We start from the raw sequence: 15219 nt of genomic DNA, 5'->3' as shown, positions 1-15219 counted from the left end.
ACCACAAGTTAGAAGTCAGCCTCAGGAACTTAGGGAGGCCCTAAGAACTTAGCAAGACCCTGTGTTAAAATTAAAAATTTAAAAAGAGCTGGGGATGGAGCTCAGTGATAAAGTATTCCTGGGATCAATCCTTAGTATTCCCCATGCCCCTCCAAAAAAAAAAAAAAAAAAAAAAAGAAAAAGTAGAAAATAAAAAAATATGTACTTTCAGTTGCACAAAGCAGTACTCGAAGGCAGATAAGAATTCCTGGAAGAATTTGAGCAGTGATTGCTCATACGGCCAGGATGGGAACAATACTAAGGTCTCTCTGACTCTAGACAACAGGAATAAAACCTCTTCTAGATAACAGAAATAAAACAAACTACCCTTTTTTCACAAAGCTATAAAAATAAAATAGACAATTGACTTAAAAACTGTAAAGTTCTGTACAAATAAATGAAACCATTATGACCATTTCCACAAAAAGAATCAGAAGATGAAGGAACAGAACAGTCACTGTACAATAACCAGGGGGAAAAAAACCTATCTGGGTACTCATGTAGAATAAATAATACAAAGGACAGTTGTAAGCCATTTATTGGCCAAGCACTACACTGAGCATGTCTGGTGACTGACATCATTTACTCCTCACAGTAATCCTTCGTATTATCCCTGTTTACTGACATGGCAGCTGTAGCTTAGAGACAAGCAGAACTGTGCCTGTAGGATCTGAAGCTTGTAGGGTGGGGCCAGGACCACCAATGCTAAGAGCCACACCCATTGTCTGCCTGCCAGGCCTCTCTGCTTCCTGATACCCCTTCAAATCACACAGTAGGTACATTCATTGAGCCTTGAAGGCCTGTCACACTCCCCAAGGTGTCAGGGAAGACAGGGCTTAGACATTCAGGATCACGTGGCCTCAAAGGGTAGCATTCTGACCCCCACTCTGCCTGGCCACTTCCTCTCTGGCCTCCCAACCTGGAAGATAAGGCCACTGGCATTTTAACCACAAGCACCATGTTGGTTCTCAGACATGTGTATACACACACACACACACACACAAACACACACACACACACACACACACACACACAATGTGTGCTGTTATGACTGAATCATGACCCTCCCCTGTCCATGCCCCACCCCTGTTGAAGTCCTAATCTTCAATGCTAGAATGTAATCATTTGGAGGTAGGATCTCTACAGAAATAAGTTAAAATCAGGTGGTTAGGGTGGGTCCTACAATATGAATGGTGTCCTCAGAACATAGAAAGTTTGGACACAGAGACAGATACACAGAAGGATAACAATGTGAAGAGATACAGGGAGAAAACAGCCACCTACAAGCCAAGGAGATCAGAAACTAATTCTCTCTTTCACTCACACGCACGCACACACGCACGCACGCACACACGCACGCACGCACGCACACACACATAGCCCAGAAAATGAAAGATCTAGGTGGAAGATTTTCAGATACCATTTTTACGCATATTGTGGTTTAGAATCTATTTTCTCCAATTTTATACTACCATAGGAAGATAAGAATACAATGATGATGGAAAAAGATGAGAGAATGAGGTTAAAGTAAATTTGGTAAGAAAAGCCCTAAAATTCTGCATTGTTTTCTGGAGGCACTACTTCTTTGTATAGGGATATAGCCTTCCCTGTAGGATTCAGGCAAAAAATACAACAAGAATTTCTAGGTGCCAGGCACAGACCACAGACCCACAGCAGTTTACAATTCTGTGGCTTCATACGACACTCCCCAGACATGTCACATGCATTCAACAGGCTGCCAAATGCAAAGAATGCTTAAAAAAACAAACTCACTGAGAGCCATCCAGGAAAAATAAACCTCTCAAGGATCACACGCAGCAGCAGCAACAACAACAAAAAATCTAAAATTTGGGCATTTCAATACTTGTATAAAAATAACAATTTCAACAGACCTGTTGTTAAGCTGAGGACAAAAATTATTACAAGAACACATGCTTAGGGGAAAAAAAAAATCCTGGCTAAAAAGAAGAAAAGATATGATTAGAAGAAATGGGGCAATGACAATCAAGAGAGATGTGAGGTAGGGTCTGGGCCAGAGGGTGCACGGTAGGGGAGCGAAAGGAGAAAGAAAAGGCAGTGTCCAGGCAGGCGTGGAGCTGGCTAACCAACAGCCATAGCACCTTGGGGGGTTCTGCTCACTTAAGACTCTAGAAGCTCCACCCTCAGTGGGATAAATTTTCTAGGATGTGATGGGAAACAGGTTAAAATCAAGTCTAGGCTGGAAGGGGACCCCTCCAGGTTGCATGGATGTGTTCCATTTGTGAAAATCCATCAAGCAGACTGCTCATTTGTCCACTTTTCTGCACAATAGTTACACCTAGTAAATTTTAATTAGTGGAAAAAAAAAATCAAGTCCAGGCTAGCTGTTAGGTAGAGGCTTCCTACAGCCAGGCACGGTAGTGACTCTGGTTTATTTTTTCCCTAATCATACAGACAGAACCTTGAGGCCAGAGATGATCTTGGTGGTTGTTTGGCACAACAGGATGAGGACAGAGCCAGGTCTCTGTCTCATTGGTGGGCATCCCCTTATGCCCAACACCCAGCCTTGCTAAAGTTTCCCTGGATTCTGGTGCTGCATAGTCTGTGGGCAGCCCAGCCCCTCCTCTGCCCTTACTAGTACATCTTTGGGAACATAATCACCACTGAGCCTCTATTTGCTGGACTATAAAAGTATCAGGCCAGGCTAGATGAGGCTCAAGTCTCAGTTCTAAGGGCCACAGGTTCAGGATGGGTAGCTTCATCTGTAATGAAGGGGACCCCTCCAGGTTGCATGGATGTGTTCCATTTGTGAAAATCCATCAAGCAGACTGCTCATTTGTCCACTTTTCTGCACAATAGTTACACCTAGTAAATTTTAATTAGTGGAAAAAAAAAATCAAGTCCAGGCTAGCTGTTAGGTAGAGGCTTCCTACAGCCAGGCACGGTAGTGACTCTGGTTTATTTTTTCCCTAATCATACAGACAGAACCTTGAGGCCAGAGATGATCTTGGTGGTTGTTTGGCACAACAGGATGAGGACAGAGCCAGGTCTCTGTCTCATTGGTGGGCATCCCCTTATGCCCAACACCCAGCCTTGCTAAAGTTTCCCTGGATTCTGGTGCTGCATAGTCTGTGGGCAGCCCAGCCCCTCCTCTGCCCTTACTAGTACATCTTTGGGAACATAATCACCACTGAGCCTCTATTTGCTGGACTATAAAAGTATCAGGCCAGGCTAGATGAGGCTCAAGTCTCAGTTCTAAGGGCCACAGGTTCAGGATGGGTAGCTTCATCTGTAATGAAGGGGACCCCTCCAGGTTGCATGGATGTGTTCCATTTGTGAAAATCCATCAAGCAGACTGCTCATTTGTCCACTTTTCTGCACAATAGTTACACCTAGTAAATTTTAATTAGTGGAAAAAAAAAATCAAGTCCAGGCTAGCTGTTAGGTAGAGGCTTCCTACAGCCAGGCACGGTAGTGACTCTGGTTTATTTTTTCCCTAATCATACAGACAGAACCTTGAGGCCAGAGATGATCTTGGTGGTTGTTTGGCACAACAGGATGAGGACAGAGCCAGGTCTCTGTCTCATTGGTGGGCATCCCCTTATGCCCAACACCCAGCCTTGCTAAAGTTTCCCTGGATTCTGGTGCTGCATAGTCTGTGGGCAGCCCAGCCCCTCCTCTGCCCTTACTAGTACATCTTTGGGAACATAATCACCACTGAGCCTCTATTTGCTGGACTATAAAAGTATCAGGCCAGGCTAGATGAGGCTCAAGTCTCAGTTCTAAGGGCCACAGGTTCAGGATGGGTAGCTTCATCTGTAATTCAAGTTCAGTTTCCATCTCCAGAGCCACTGCTGCCCACCTGACTCTTCTCTTTCTTGTCTCCCATGAGCTCATCTTACAGAGAGGGGCCCAGTTTGATATGTGATACCAATCTTTCAAGTATATGGCACAACACTAATTTCTGCCAGCCAGGAAAGGAAATAAGAAACTGAGTTCTGGACAATGGTCTTTGACTGAATGAGGCCTTAAAACCATCTGTCTGAGTGGTTTATAAGAGCAGTGTGTCTCATCTTAGAAGCAGCTGTGGGAACAATCACCAGGTTATAGTGTGGGAGGTTCCTAAGCTTTTTATCTTTAGCTGCAAAATGCAACAAAACAGATGGAAGTGATAAAACTAACTGGGATCAACAGAGCCAGGGGATAGTTCCTTGTCACCTCTGATCACTGCAAAACAAGCCCTTCCTCGAAGAGATCCCTGCAGCTCAGCCTTTCTGTTCTAGGTGTGCAGCACCAAGCAGGCCCAAGAACATCAAAGCTACCAAAACTCCCTTCCTAAGGAGCTGCAGCTCTAGCTGGAAACCAAATCGACTCAATGTTACTCCCCACCTCTCTCTACCCAGTGCCAGAACAAGTATTTATAGAAAAACCAAAACTGGAAGAGGACAGAAAGATGCAAATGAATTATTACATTTGGTGGGTCTTCCCATCTTACTTTTGAGGTTAGAAGCTCAGGATTATTTGAAAACCTAATTGGAGCTTTTCACTCATGTAACCTATAGCCAACTTCTCAAACTTTAATGATCTTGTTAAATGTAGATTCTGCTATAATAGGGCCTGACAGCCTGCATTTCTAACAAGTTCCCAGATCATGCTGATGGTGCTGGTCTATGGAAAATCTGAGTAGCAGACACTTAAGAGGACTCCTCGGGCTTCCTATATTGAGGAAATCCTGGGGTTAAGACAGTGACCATTGCTCTCCATTTGCAGATGAGGGATGGAACTCCAGACATTAATGGTTTGTCCAGGACAACTCAGCATATTAGTGGCACAACCTAAACAATCATGGAAATATAAGCTTGACTCTAATGGACCTTTACCTGCTCTCTATCACAAGGGAGGCCAGCAAGCCTTGGGTCTGCCTATAGCAAGACTCAAACTCCTATTATTTTCTGACCTTTTATAGTCTATATATAACTTCTTACCATAATACCAAACACTCTGGGGTATTTTAATCAGAAAGAAAGACCAAGAATTTCTAATGGTAAGAACAGAAACCTGACATTTTATTCCTTTCAAGAGCTGTGTAGGGTGTATGGTTGACAGAGAAAATCCATTAAATTTGAATTTCAGATAAACAAAGAATAAATTTCTAGTGTAATTATGTCCCATGCACAACTTAGGTCATACTTATACTAAAAATAAAAGTATTTAGTATTTATCTGAAATTTAAATTTAACTGGCAGTGTTAGATTTTTATTTGCTAATTCTGGCAAACCTAACAGGGTGGCAAGTAAAAATAAGAAGAGCAAGGCTCTGGTAAAAAGGAGCAACTCATCCTGCTTCATCACTGTATACCATCAAGACAACCACAAGGAGCCCCGTGTGGTGGTAACTCCACTAGAATGCCAAGCATCATTATAATCATTCTGTGTCTGTCTCTCCTTGGAGCTTAATTTTAATTTGCTGATCATAATGCAACAAAATCCTAAGCTTGTAGCTGGTGGTATGGGTTGAATTATGTCCCTTCTAAAATTCACCTGATGTCCTAACTCCCAACACTTCACATGGTGACTTTATTTGAAAATAGGGTTTTGCAGATTAATTCTTTAAGATGAGGATGTAGTGGAGCAGGAAATCTGGACAGAGACTGACATGTGAAGCCTGACATGCTACCACAAGCTGGGAGCTGCCAGAAGCTTGGAGAGAGGCCTAGAACAGGCCCTTCCCCAGCACCTTCAGAGGAGCACAGCCCTGCTGGTCCCTTGATCTCAGACCTCTAGACTCCCTAGTCTGAGACAATAAATTTCTGTTGTTGAAGCCACTCAGTTTATCATACTTGCTACCATAGCTCTAGGAGACCAAGACTGAGAGCTTGGAAGAACAGAGTAGAGAAAAAGAGGGAGTCACAGCTAAACAAGGCAGTCAAGAAAATGCCTCAAAGTCACTCTTGTGTCTCTTTTCCTTAGAACTTGAAAGTCTCAGAAAGGAAGACAGGCATTTACAAACAATAGACCACTTTGTATGAAAAGTCTCTCCTCTACTAAAATTCAATTGTAAATGTTGAATTGAGTGAGTTACACAGGACTTAAAGAAGTCTTAGAAGTCAGAATTTACCCTAGTTAGACAAAAAAGGAGACATTTCCAAGTTCTCCCAGCCCTGAAAAAGTTTTGGGGGAGGGTTTTAGAAATCACAGCCTTAACAGACCTGTTATTGTAAAGTGTTTTTTTCCCATGAGAAGTCTGCTTTCCTCCAGTTCTTACAAACCAAACATTACCATATTGGGTTGGTGATTAAGGAGCTCAAAACAGAATTAAGCAGGCTATTCTGATTTCATTGTCTCTCTTGATTATCTTCTTGTCATATTTCGAATAGCCCCAAATGGCAAGATTTAAACAGATAGACTAACAATACTTTATCTTTTCCTTCTAAAGTAACTGAAACCCCCTTGGTCTAGCATGGATTCTAACATACCTCTACCTGGGCCTCCTGCAAGCCTGGAGGAGGATTCCAGAAGCAGAATCCAATAGTCCCACCCTGGAAAAATGCCAACACTGGCTGGCTGCAGGCACACTGGCCTGTGTTCAGTCACTAGAACACGCTGGGTGTTTGTTCCTCTAGCGAGGGCCTTTACACACGTGAATTCCTATTTCAGGAAGGCTTTCTTCTGCCCAGATCCCTCTTTATGTCCCCAAGCACAACCCTCCTTCACCCCTTACAGCTCAAAAGTCAGCTTCTCAAAAACACTTTTGTTCTCACCCATTCATCTTTACCAATCACACAGCCTTGTATACTTCCTTTATGACCTTATTTCAATTATAATTATGTACTGTTTATTTATTATCTATCTCTCCCTTAAATTGCTTTCCATGTAGGGCTTGTCCCACAATAGACACACAAATACTTGTCTGGATTGATCACGGAACTAGTTAAACACATGAAGACAGGATGAGATGGGCAGGGGCACTCCCAAGATGACGAGTTCTTCACGTCCAGAGGTCTGGTCTGGTCCTGGAGCACACAGCCTACACCTCTCACCTCAGCTGTGAGACAGACGTAGTAGGTTATTACTTGTCTGCTGATTCTCTAAGAAGGCTCTTTCTATGATAAAAGAACTTCCTGGGCACGTGCACATCAACTGATATGGTTCCCAGGACAATACTTTCTCATGGCAAATTATTAGTGTTGAGTTATAATCTGGCATTCCACATAAGTTGCCTTGGGGAAGAAATGAAATGAAAATACCAGCACAGTATTTGATAGTTGAACATCTCTCTATAAATTTACAAACTGACATGCTGACCTTTAAAAAATGAAAAGCCTATGTACTTTTATGTTTACAGAAATTCCTCAAAAACTTAGAATTTATGGGTCATAAGTATTAGATAACAGGATATTTTGGAAATGCATCTAAAATATTTAAAAAGTTATTATACTTGACCCAGAAATTCTAGCAGTAGGAATTTATCCTGTGAAAATAATCATGAAAGAACACAAAAATCCAGCTGCAATAATGTTCACTATAGTTTACAATAAAAACTAGAAACTTAAATATCCAATAATATGAAGTTGACTATACAGTTTGTGGTAGTCCCTATTAAGAAACACTATAAAGCTTTTAAAATATCTTTTGAATGGAATAATAATCAATAATACGGGAAAGATATACTACATTCTACTAACAAAAAAAGTGTTTCACCCAAAAATGTTTTAACTAAAGATTTTGCTGAGTGTAGGGTCCATGTGTAGTTTCTATCTTCTTATGTTTTTCTGTATTTTATACATTTTTCTCGAAGAGTTATATATTTCTCATATAAATACATTCTGAAAAATACTTAAAAATAAATTTTACCTAGTTACAGAAGGATAAATACTATATGATTCTGTGTGTATAAAGCACCTAGTGTTATCAGATTGGGACAGAAGGTAGAATGAAGGTTTCCAAGGGCTGTGAGGAGGGTAGAACAGGGAGTTGTTTAATGGGTATGGAGTTCCAGTTCTATAAGATGAAGAGAGTTCTAGAGATGGATGATACCACAATGTGAATGTCCTTAATGCCACTATACTAAATGGTTAAGATGGTAAATTTTGTGCTGGGTACAGTGACACATGACTGCAATCCCAGTTATTCAGAGGTAGTCAGGAGAATCACTTGAGCCCACGATTTGAGGCCAGCCTGGGCAACATAGCAAGACCTTGTCTCAAAAAAAAAAAAAAAAAAAAAAAAAAAAGATGGTAAATTTTATGTTATGCATATTTTACTACCTTTTGTTTGTTTGTTTTTTCCCTTTTGGAGATGGGACTGCAGGTGCATGCCCTGCTATTTTATCACAGTTTCTAAAAAAACAACTAATTTTTAAAAAATTCATTAAATAATACATATATATATAGGTGTCTCAGGATTTTTAAGTGACAGAGTAAAAGAAACATGACTCTGACCTTGGACCATTATGGCATTGAGCAACAGAATCCATTATGCCTACCAGGGCTGGAGTATGACATGGGACCAACAGGCCTCTGCCTTGTTCCTGAACACTTGTGCTACCTGTGGCCTTTTCTGGCTCATTGTGGTGGTCTTTTCTGGCTCTCTAAGACTGAGACATGCTTTCTCATGGTCTCTCCTTCCTAGGAATGGAATTTTCTTCCTATTTTGTCACTGTGTTTCAGTTTGACTCTTCAATGAATGAACTGAGTTGGCTGCCCCAAAAGTATGACTTCTGCCAAAGCCTGGCCAGTGACTGCAGGGGACAGGTGGGCCCAGGAAAGACTTGTGGCTGCATCTTCTGTGGACCACAGGATCATGGATTAGCCATCAAAATCTTTCCACTAGTAGCTGGTAGAGTCAGACACAGAGAGAAAACTCATCTTAATGTCAAGGCAATGTACCTCTCTAGTGCAATGTACCTCTCTTTCTCTAGGGGAAAGCTAGATTCAGCAAGCAAACATCCTCCCCTTGTTCAACAAGTGGGCACCCACACTTTCTAGATAAGAAAAAGTGATGCCTGGCTCCTGGGGTGGGAGCTGAGAAGCCCACTGTAGACCCAAGGCCCAAGGGCTGGTCTTGGCCTGAAGATGTGTTGGTTTGGTCCACATAATGGTGGCCTGCTCACAAAATTTCAAAATTAGTTGCCAACATTTAAAAAACAAATTCTTCTGTCCCCCTTTCTTTCTTCCACCATTCTCCATTGATAGGGTCTCCCTACATTGCCCAGGCTGGTTTCAAACATGCAATCCTCCTGCCTCAGCTTCTTGAGTAGCTAGGAATACAGATACATAACACCATGTCCAGTTACTTTAAATCTTTTGTTTGTTTGTTTGTTATTTTTTGGTACTGGGTATCAAACCCAGCACTTTGTGCAGGCTAAGCACAAGCTCTACTGATGAGCTATAATCTCTAAAAATCAGTGCACTTCTACCTAGAGATTTCTTCCAATTCTCTGGGGGGTGGGGGGAATAAAGCTCTCAGCCAGCCTGTGTTGATTACAACTATGTGCTAACAACTGGCTGGAGGTGAGCAGAAGCTACCCCTTTAGTGAGCTCTCTGTCCAGTTCATCCCAGCTTAGACTAGCCCAGCTCTGTGCCCACCTGGCTCTGCTGCTAAAGAGATGCAGCTCCACAACTGTTCTGGAAACTGCTTATGAAGACCTGATACCAGGCACCACACAGGCTCCCCAGAAATACATGGCAACTGCAGGTCAGATTATGGTGCAACCGCCAGGGTCAATGGCTTTCCTGTCAGTCCTGTCAAGACATGTGTCTGGGTCTGGGTTTACTCCCGACCCCAATCCAGTCAGCGTGCAGCGCTCTGTTCCCAGAGCAGATCTCCATGCACCATCACAATGAAACATCCTGGCCACCCTCCTTGTTGAGAAAATTAAGAAGATTTTTAGTTCTCTTGAGAAGGGATCAATGGTCATGGTGCTGTAAGTTCTGTCCCCAACAGAATGAACTAGAGGCTCTAGGGAGAGGAGTCAAAAATGGAAGCAATCCAGGTTGCTTATCCTCTGACAACTGCAGCTGGAGCACAGAGGGAAGCCCCTCGCTGATCTTGCACTAGGAGGATGAGATGAAATCACTGAAAGGTCACACTTGCACAGGGGAGAGGGATGTTTTCCAAGTCCTTCAGGGTTAACAGGACCAGGCAAGATAGAGCCCAGTGCTTTTCTTACCTGCTGCAGGCACGCTAACGTTATACTGAGGTAAAATAAATAGGAAGGCAGTCTTGGCTGTAACCTGCAAAACAAAGGAAAAAATGCTCCAGTTTAACTTCTTGGCCACATCAAAAGAAACAAATGGAGTCTGCTACCAGTTCCCAGAGCCTATCTCTTTTACATCTTAGACCCCAGACCTCTAGGATGAAGGGTTTTACCTAAGGCAGAGTTAGCACCAATTTTTGTTTCATTTTTCTTTAATGACATCCCTCCCAATACCTGCAGAGAAAAAAAAAAAAAAAAACCTTGGGCTCCAGATGGTATTGAGACTTGTATAAACTGCAGATGGAATGAAACAAGCTGCACTCGGCAGGCTTAGAGCTCACAAGGGAGGGGTACAAATCTGTCATTCATTCATTCATCATTTTATTCATTCATTCATGCATGCATGTGTGTATTAAGTTCATTCTATGCACCCAACTTTGTGGAAGATGAGGTCACAGACTTCAAGGGGCCTAGGACCCACCTGATGTTTCTCCAGTGTTGGGTTTTGTTTTTTTTTTTTTTTCCTGAACATTGGACAATGACCCCAGAAGTTTAAACCTGAGCTTCAGAAACAGAGAACTCCAGCTGCTAATTTCACATCTACCTATTATGGGGTATGGTACAAAACATTACATCCCACACTGCTGGCTTGTTTATTTCGAAAGTTACCTTCAATTTTTTGGTGGGCTGTGAAAAATGTGTGGTTGTCACCTGATTATTAATAGCTAAATCTGTACTGTGACAATTTAGCCAGCAAAGGAGAGATGACAAAATGTGGGGATTTGAAGCTTGAACTGAAGAACTGTCTGGGTTCAGATGTTGGCTCTGCTAGCCATCAGCAATTCCACATTCTGAGCATCCTTATCTATAAGACTGGAGCTATTTGTAGTCCCTTAGCTGGTCTGGAGTGAAACTCACCTTGAGATGCTGTTGAAAGATCCCCAGATGTGCAGCCAGGGCTATGAACCATCACCTACCCTGTTCTAAGAGGGGCACCAAGGCTAGGTGAGAAGGAAGTAACTTTCCCAGAGGGCCTCAGTAAGGGGCTAGTGGTTTTCCTCTAAATACTGAGGTCAGAAGACTGCACATGGTGTGAGGTGGGCAGGGGGCCAAAGTAGTAATGGAAATACAGAAAAGATGCTTACAGACTCCCCATGTCACTCCAACTCCAGACACACCAGTGAGAGGGGACTGTTCTTAGCCTACCCTCCTTTAAAGAGAAAAAGCATCCCCAGCCAACTAGATCTGTGGCTCTGAAGTGGGCTGTCATTCACTTCCTACAGGAGGCGATGCATGGGGAGCCTTTTCATGCATTTGTGCTAAGGCCTTAAACATGTGCTACAAGTGTGCAGGGAAAACCCAAATGGGATCAGTCATGAGAAGGCACTCTGGAGAATAAAGCACCAAACATGCAGGTCTTCCTCAATCCCCATCCCAAAATTTGATCACTTTGGTCCTTAAGGCCTTCTTCAATCTCCCCAACATATCTTCCAGTCCAATTGTCTATATTTTCTTTAGAACAGATGTGCTGGGTTTCAGCTGAAATGTTCTACTCACCTCTTCCTTTGGGGGGCTTTGACCCCTCTCATTTTGTATTCTCCTTCTCCTATACCCCATCTCTGCTTGCAAGCGCACCCGCGCGCACACACACATATCACTAATCAGAATATCATCCTTCATGAACCAGCTCAACTGTGACTTCCTCAATAAACCTTCCCTAGATGCTCCCAAGGAATGGTCTGTCCTTCCCTGGAAGGTCAGTACCACACTCCTCTGTTATCATTTCTACATAGCTTTCATCAGGCCATCACCTCCTGGAAGATGGAGATTGTGCTTCTCATTTATCTTCGCATGTGCTCTCCAGTACCTAACCCAGATGCATAAAGTGCTCAGTAACTTCTAACTGAATAAGATGAAAAACAAAAAGCCCAATCTATTTCCCTCACCTGTAAATGTTTCCCCAGCCTCCAGTGGGAGCCATCCCCAGCACTGTCACTCAAGCTGTCCCGTCACACATAGCCTTCTCCTTAAGACCTGCCCAGCTCCTAAACCACCCAAATCCATCTCTAGCACAAAGTCCTTCCAGATCACTCTGGCACCCCTGTCTGAACTACTCATAGTGCTCATCCTTAACCCAACCACCTTTCTTTCTGTATTATCTGGCATTAACTCCTTCAGGGTTAAATTCTGTCTTCACAGACTAAAATCCCTATGAGGAAAGATCAGAGGAGGCAGAAGAAATGGGAAAAAGGAAGTAGAGAAGAGAAAGGCAGGCAGGCAGAAAATATTAACCAAACACTCTATCTTGCCCCAGCATATATCTCTCAAACTTGGTTCATTCCGAAAATGTTCTCATCTTCTTAATCTGTGGGGTGGAAGGGCTTCCTTAGGGAAATGCTTCTCCTCCATTGTGTGTGGGCAAAGGGTACATGTGGGGTTACTTCTGGTGCCTACCTTCTTCCTGAGAGAATGAAAGAGATAGATCCTCTGCCCAAAACAGGAGCCCAGCCAGCAGGACTCAAGTCTCTTGGGCTGTAGATCTCCTAGGCGAGACTGGAGGAAGTGCCAGACAGTGCTACAAACCCACAGAGTCTGCTACTTTGGTTCCTGCAGTCCTGGCCCTGAAGTTCTCATGGGTCATCAGCCTCCTGAGGTTGGCTGGTGTCCATTTCTAAGAAATACTATTATTTAATGTGTATAGCACTAGTGTTCAACTTTGGCTACAATTATAATCCTGGAGAAGCTTTAAAAATCTCTATGCCCGGACCACACCCCAGCCAATTAAACCAGACCCTCAGGGGCATCGGCATTTTGTCCAGCTGTCCAGAACATTCCAACTGGTGGCCAAGTCTGAGAACCATTACACTTACTTTTTTTTTAAAGGAAGACAGAACTTGGTTGTGAGCTTCACATACATTCTTTCTCGTCCTGTATATACAGTCAATTCTCATTATTCACGATAGTTATGTTCTATGAAGTCACTGTGAACATGGAATCAGTGAATACTAAAACACTGCACCTAGAAGTAGGGTCCTAAAAGCCTCTGTACACTTTTTTACCAGCAGATAAATATATAATCTTGTTTTTTGTGTGTGTGCTTCCATTTAAAATTCCTTACTTAATGTATAGGGTCAATTCTTTAACATTGAAATTATGGCCAATAGCACTATATCTCATGCCTGAATCAAGTTTATTTAACACACACATTTTCTCCATAAGGCACAGCCATCTTGTGCTTTGGCACATGAGACAGCACTCCAACACGTCATTTGGGGACCATTTTATAACACTGAAATACCAACAAGAACATAAAAAATGCAAAAAGAAAAAAAAAGTGGCACTAAATCAACTGCAAAAAGGACACTTGTTCACAGTATGTGAGCTGGAACAAGAAGGCAGAGCACGGCCTCATTTCGTCTCAGCTGGGAACATGCATGTTGGGCAACCTGAAGCTTCTGCCCCACTGTGTACATCTGTGAATGACCACATGAAAGCCAAATATTAGTTCTGGGGTCATATATAAATTTTGACAAGTAAGTGAATTTGCAAAAACAAAATCCACAAATAATGAGGATCAAATATTTGAGGGCAAACATGAAGGTCAGCTCCACAAGGTCCAAGATCTTTTGAACAGCTTTATTATGGTATAATTTATACACCATGAAATTCTGTCATTTCAAGTGACAACTCTAAGGAATTTGTCTTCATTTTAAAACTGTCTCTCCCTTCATGGGAATACAAATTCAAGGAGAGGAGCTCAACTGCCTTGATGATGATCCTCAATGTACAGCTGCAAAAGGTATGGAGGACACAGTTACACTAAGTAATAAATGCTTGATATCTGGTCACAGTAATCAAGCAAAAGAGCCAGAGCTCTGCTCAGCTACATGATCTGCAACCTGCTACCTGCTCATGCTTATACTCCTGTGCACATTTCCCATCCCTAGATCTCTCCCAGTATTGAGCATGTAGTAGCTATCCCATAAATACCCATTTGATGAACTCATCCTGCAAGCAGCTGTGATATTTGGTAACCACAGATGAATGCTTAACATATGTTTTCTGAACATGATTCTAAGAGAACAGGATTTAGGATCCTGAATTAAGGCAAAAATACTAGATCTAACATTTTTCCTTCCTTACCCCATGGGAAGTGGTAGCAGAAACCAATTCTAAAACATGCATCTTTCTTTGTAAGTAGCTATGCTTGCTCCCACTTTACCATATCTGAGCTAAATGGCATCAGTTTTCCTGTTTTATGGAAGAAGAAACTAACCCTGGGGCACAGACAGGCAAAGTTGTTTCCTAAGACCTCATAACTACACAAAGAGGAAAGGTAATATTCAACTCAGTTTTACAAACTTACTCCAAAATCAAGCTTAGCAAACCCACAATATGTCAAATAATAGAATGGTAACATAAAAAGGAAGCCAGAGGTGGGCGGTGAGAAGTAGCGGGCAGAGAAAGAGAAAGAGGAGGAAAAAGAAGGTGACATTAGTCAAAAAAGAGCAATTCTACTTGTCCAGCATGAAAAACACTCTCTGCTTTCAAAGGCCCTTTGGAACCCCAAATCTTCATTCCCTAACCCTCTCCTGACCTCAGACCAGGTACCAAATGATTATCAAGCCCCTTTCCGCAAGCACTGGCTGGGTTCATGTAGCACAGAGGGCGGAGAAACAGGGCCTATTAAAAATGTCATTCCAATTATTTCTCATCCCTCTAAGGCTGTTTATAGGAAACATTATTGAGTTTAATAGCATTTTAAATGCCAAGCTCAGTGGGTGAAAGGTTAAAAGTGACAACATGCTAATACATTAATGCAAAGAAGAACACTAAATTACATGGGAGGGGCCACCTCTCTCTCTCTGTCTCTCATACACACACACACACACACACACAGAGAGAGAGAGAGAAAGAGAGAGAGGGAGCGCTTCATTAAAATTTTAACTCAATCAGGGCATCAAACATAAAGTCAGGGATGTTGCATGTGCCTGTCTAGTCCT

The 15219-nt window shown here is 42.4% G+C and overlaps 1 protein-coding gene across 2 annotated transcripts in view; it reads right to left on the bottom strand.

Moving 5' to 3' along the window:
• The window catches only part of Tram2 (translocation associated membrane protein 2), a 79865-nt gene that overhangs the window by 29017 nt on the left and 35629 nt on the right, over positions 1-15219 (bottom strand). For both annotated transcript variants that reach the window (XM_076858605.2, XM_076858607.2), the window contains exon 2: positions 10190-10253. In XM_076858605.2, the coding sequence (XP_076714720.1) occupies positions 10190-10253 (64 nt within the window). The remainder of the gene's footprint in view (positions 1-10189; positions 10254-15219) is intronic.

This window comes from Callospermophilus lateralis, chromosome 6 (assembly GCF_048772815.1).
Source record: "Callospermophilus lateralis isolate mCalLat2 chromosome 6, mCalLat2.hap1, whole genome shotgun sequence".
Lineage (NCBI taxonomy): Eukaryota > Metazoa > Chordata > Mammalia > Rodentia > Sciuridae > Callospermophilus > Callospermophilus lateralis.
This window is presented reverse-complemented; position numbering and strand designations above follow the sequence as displayed.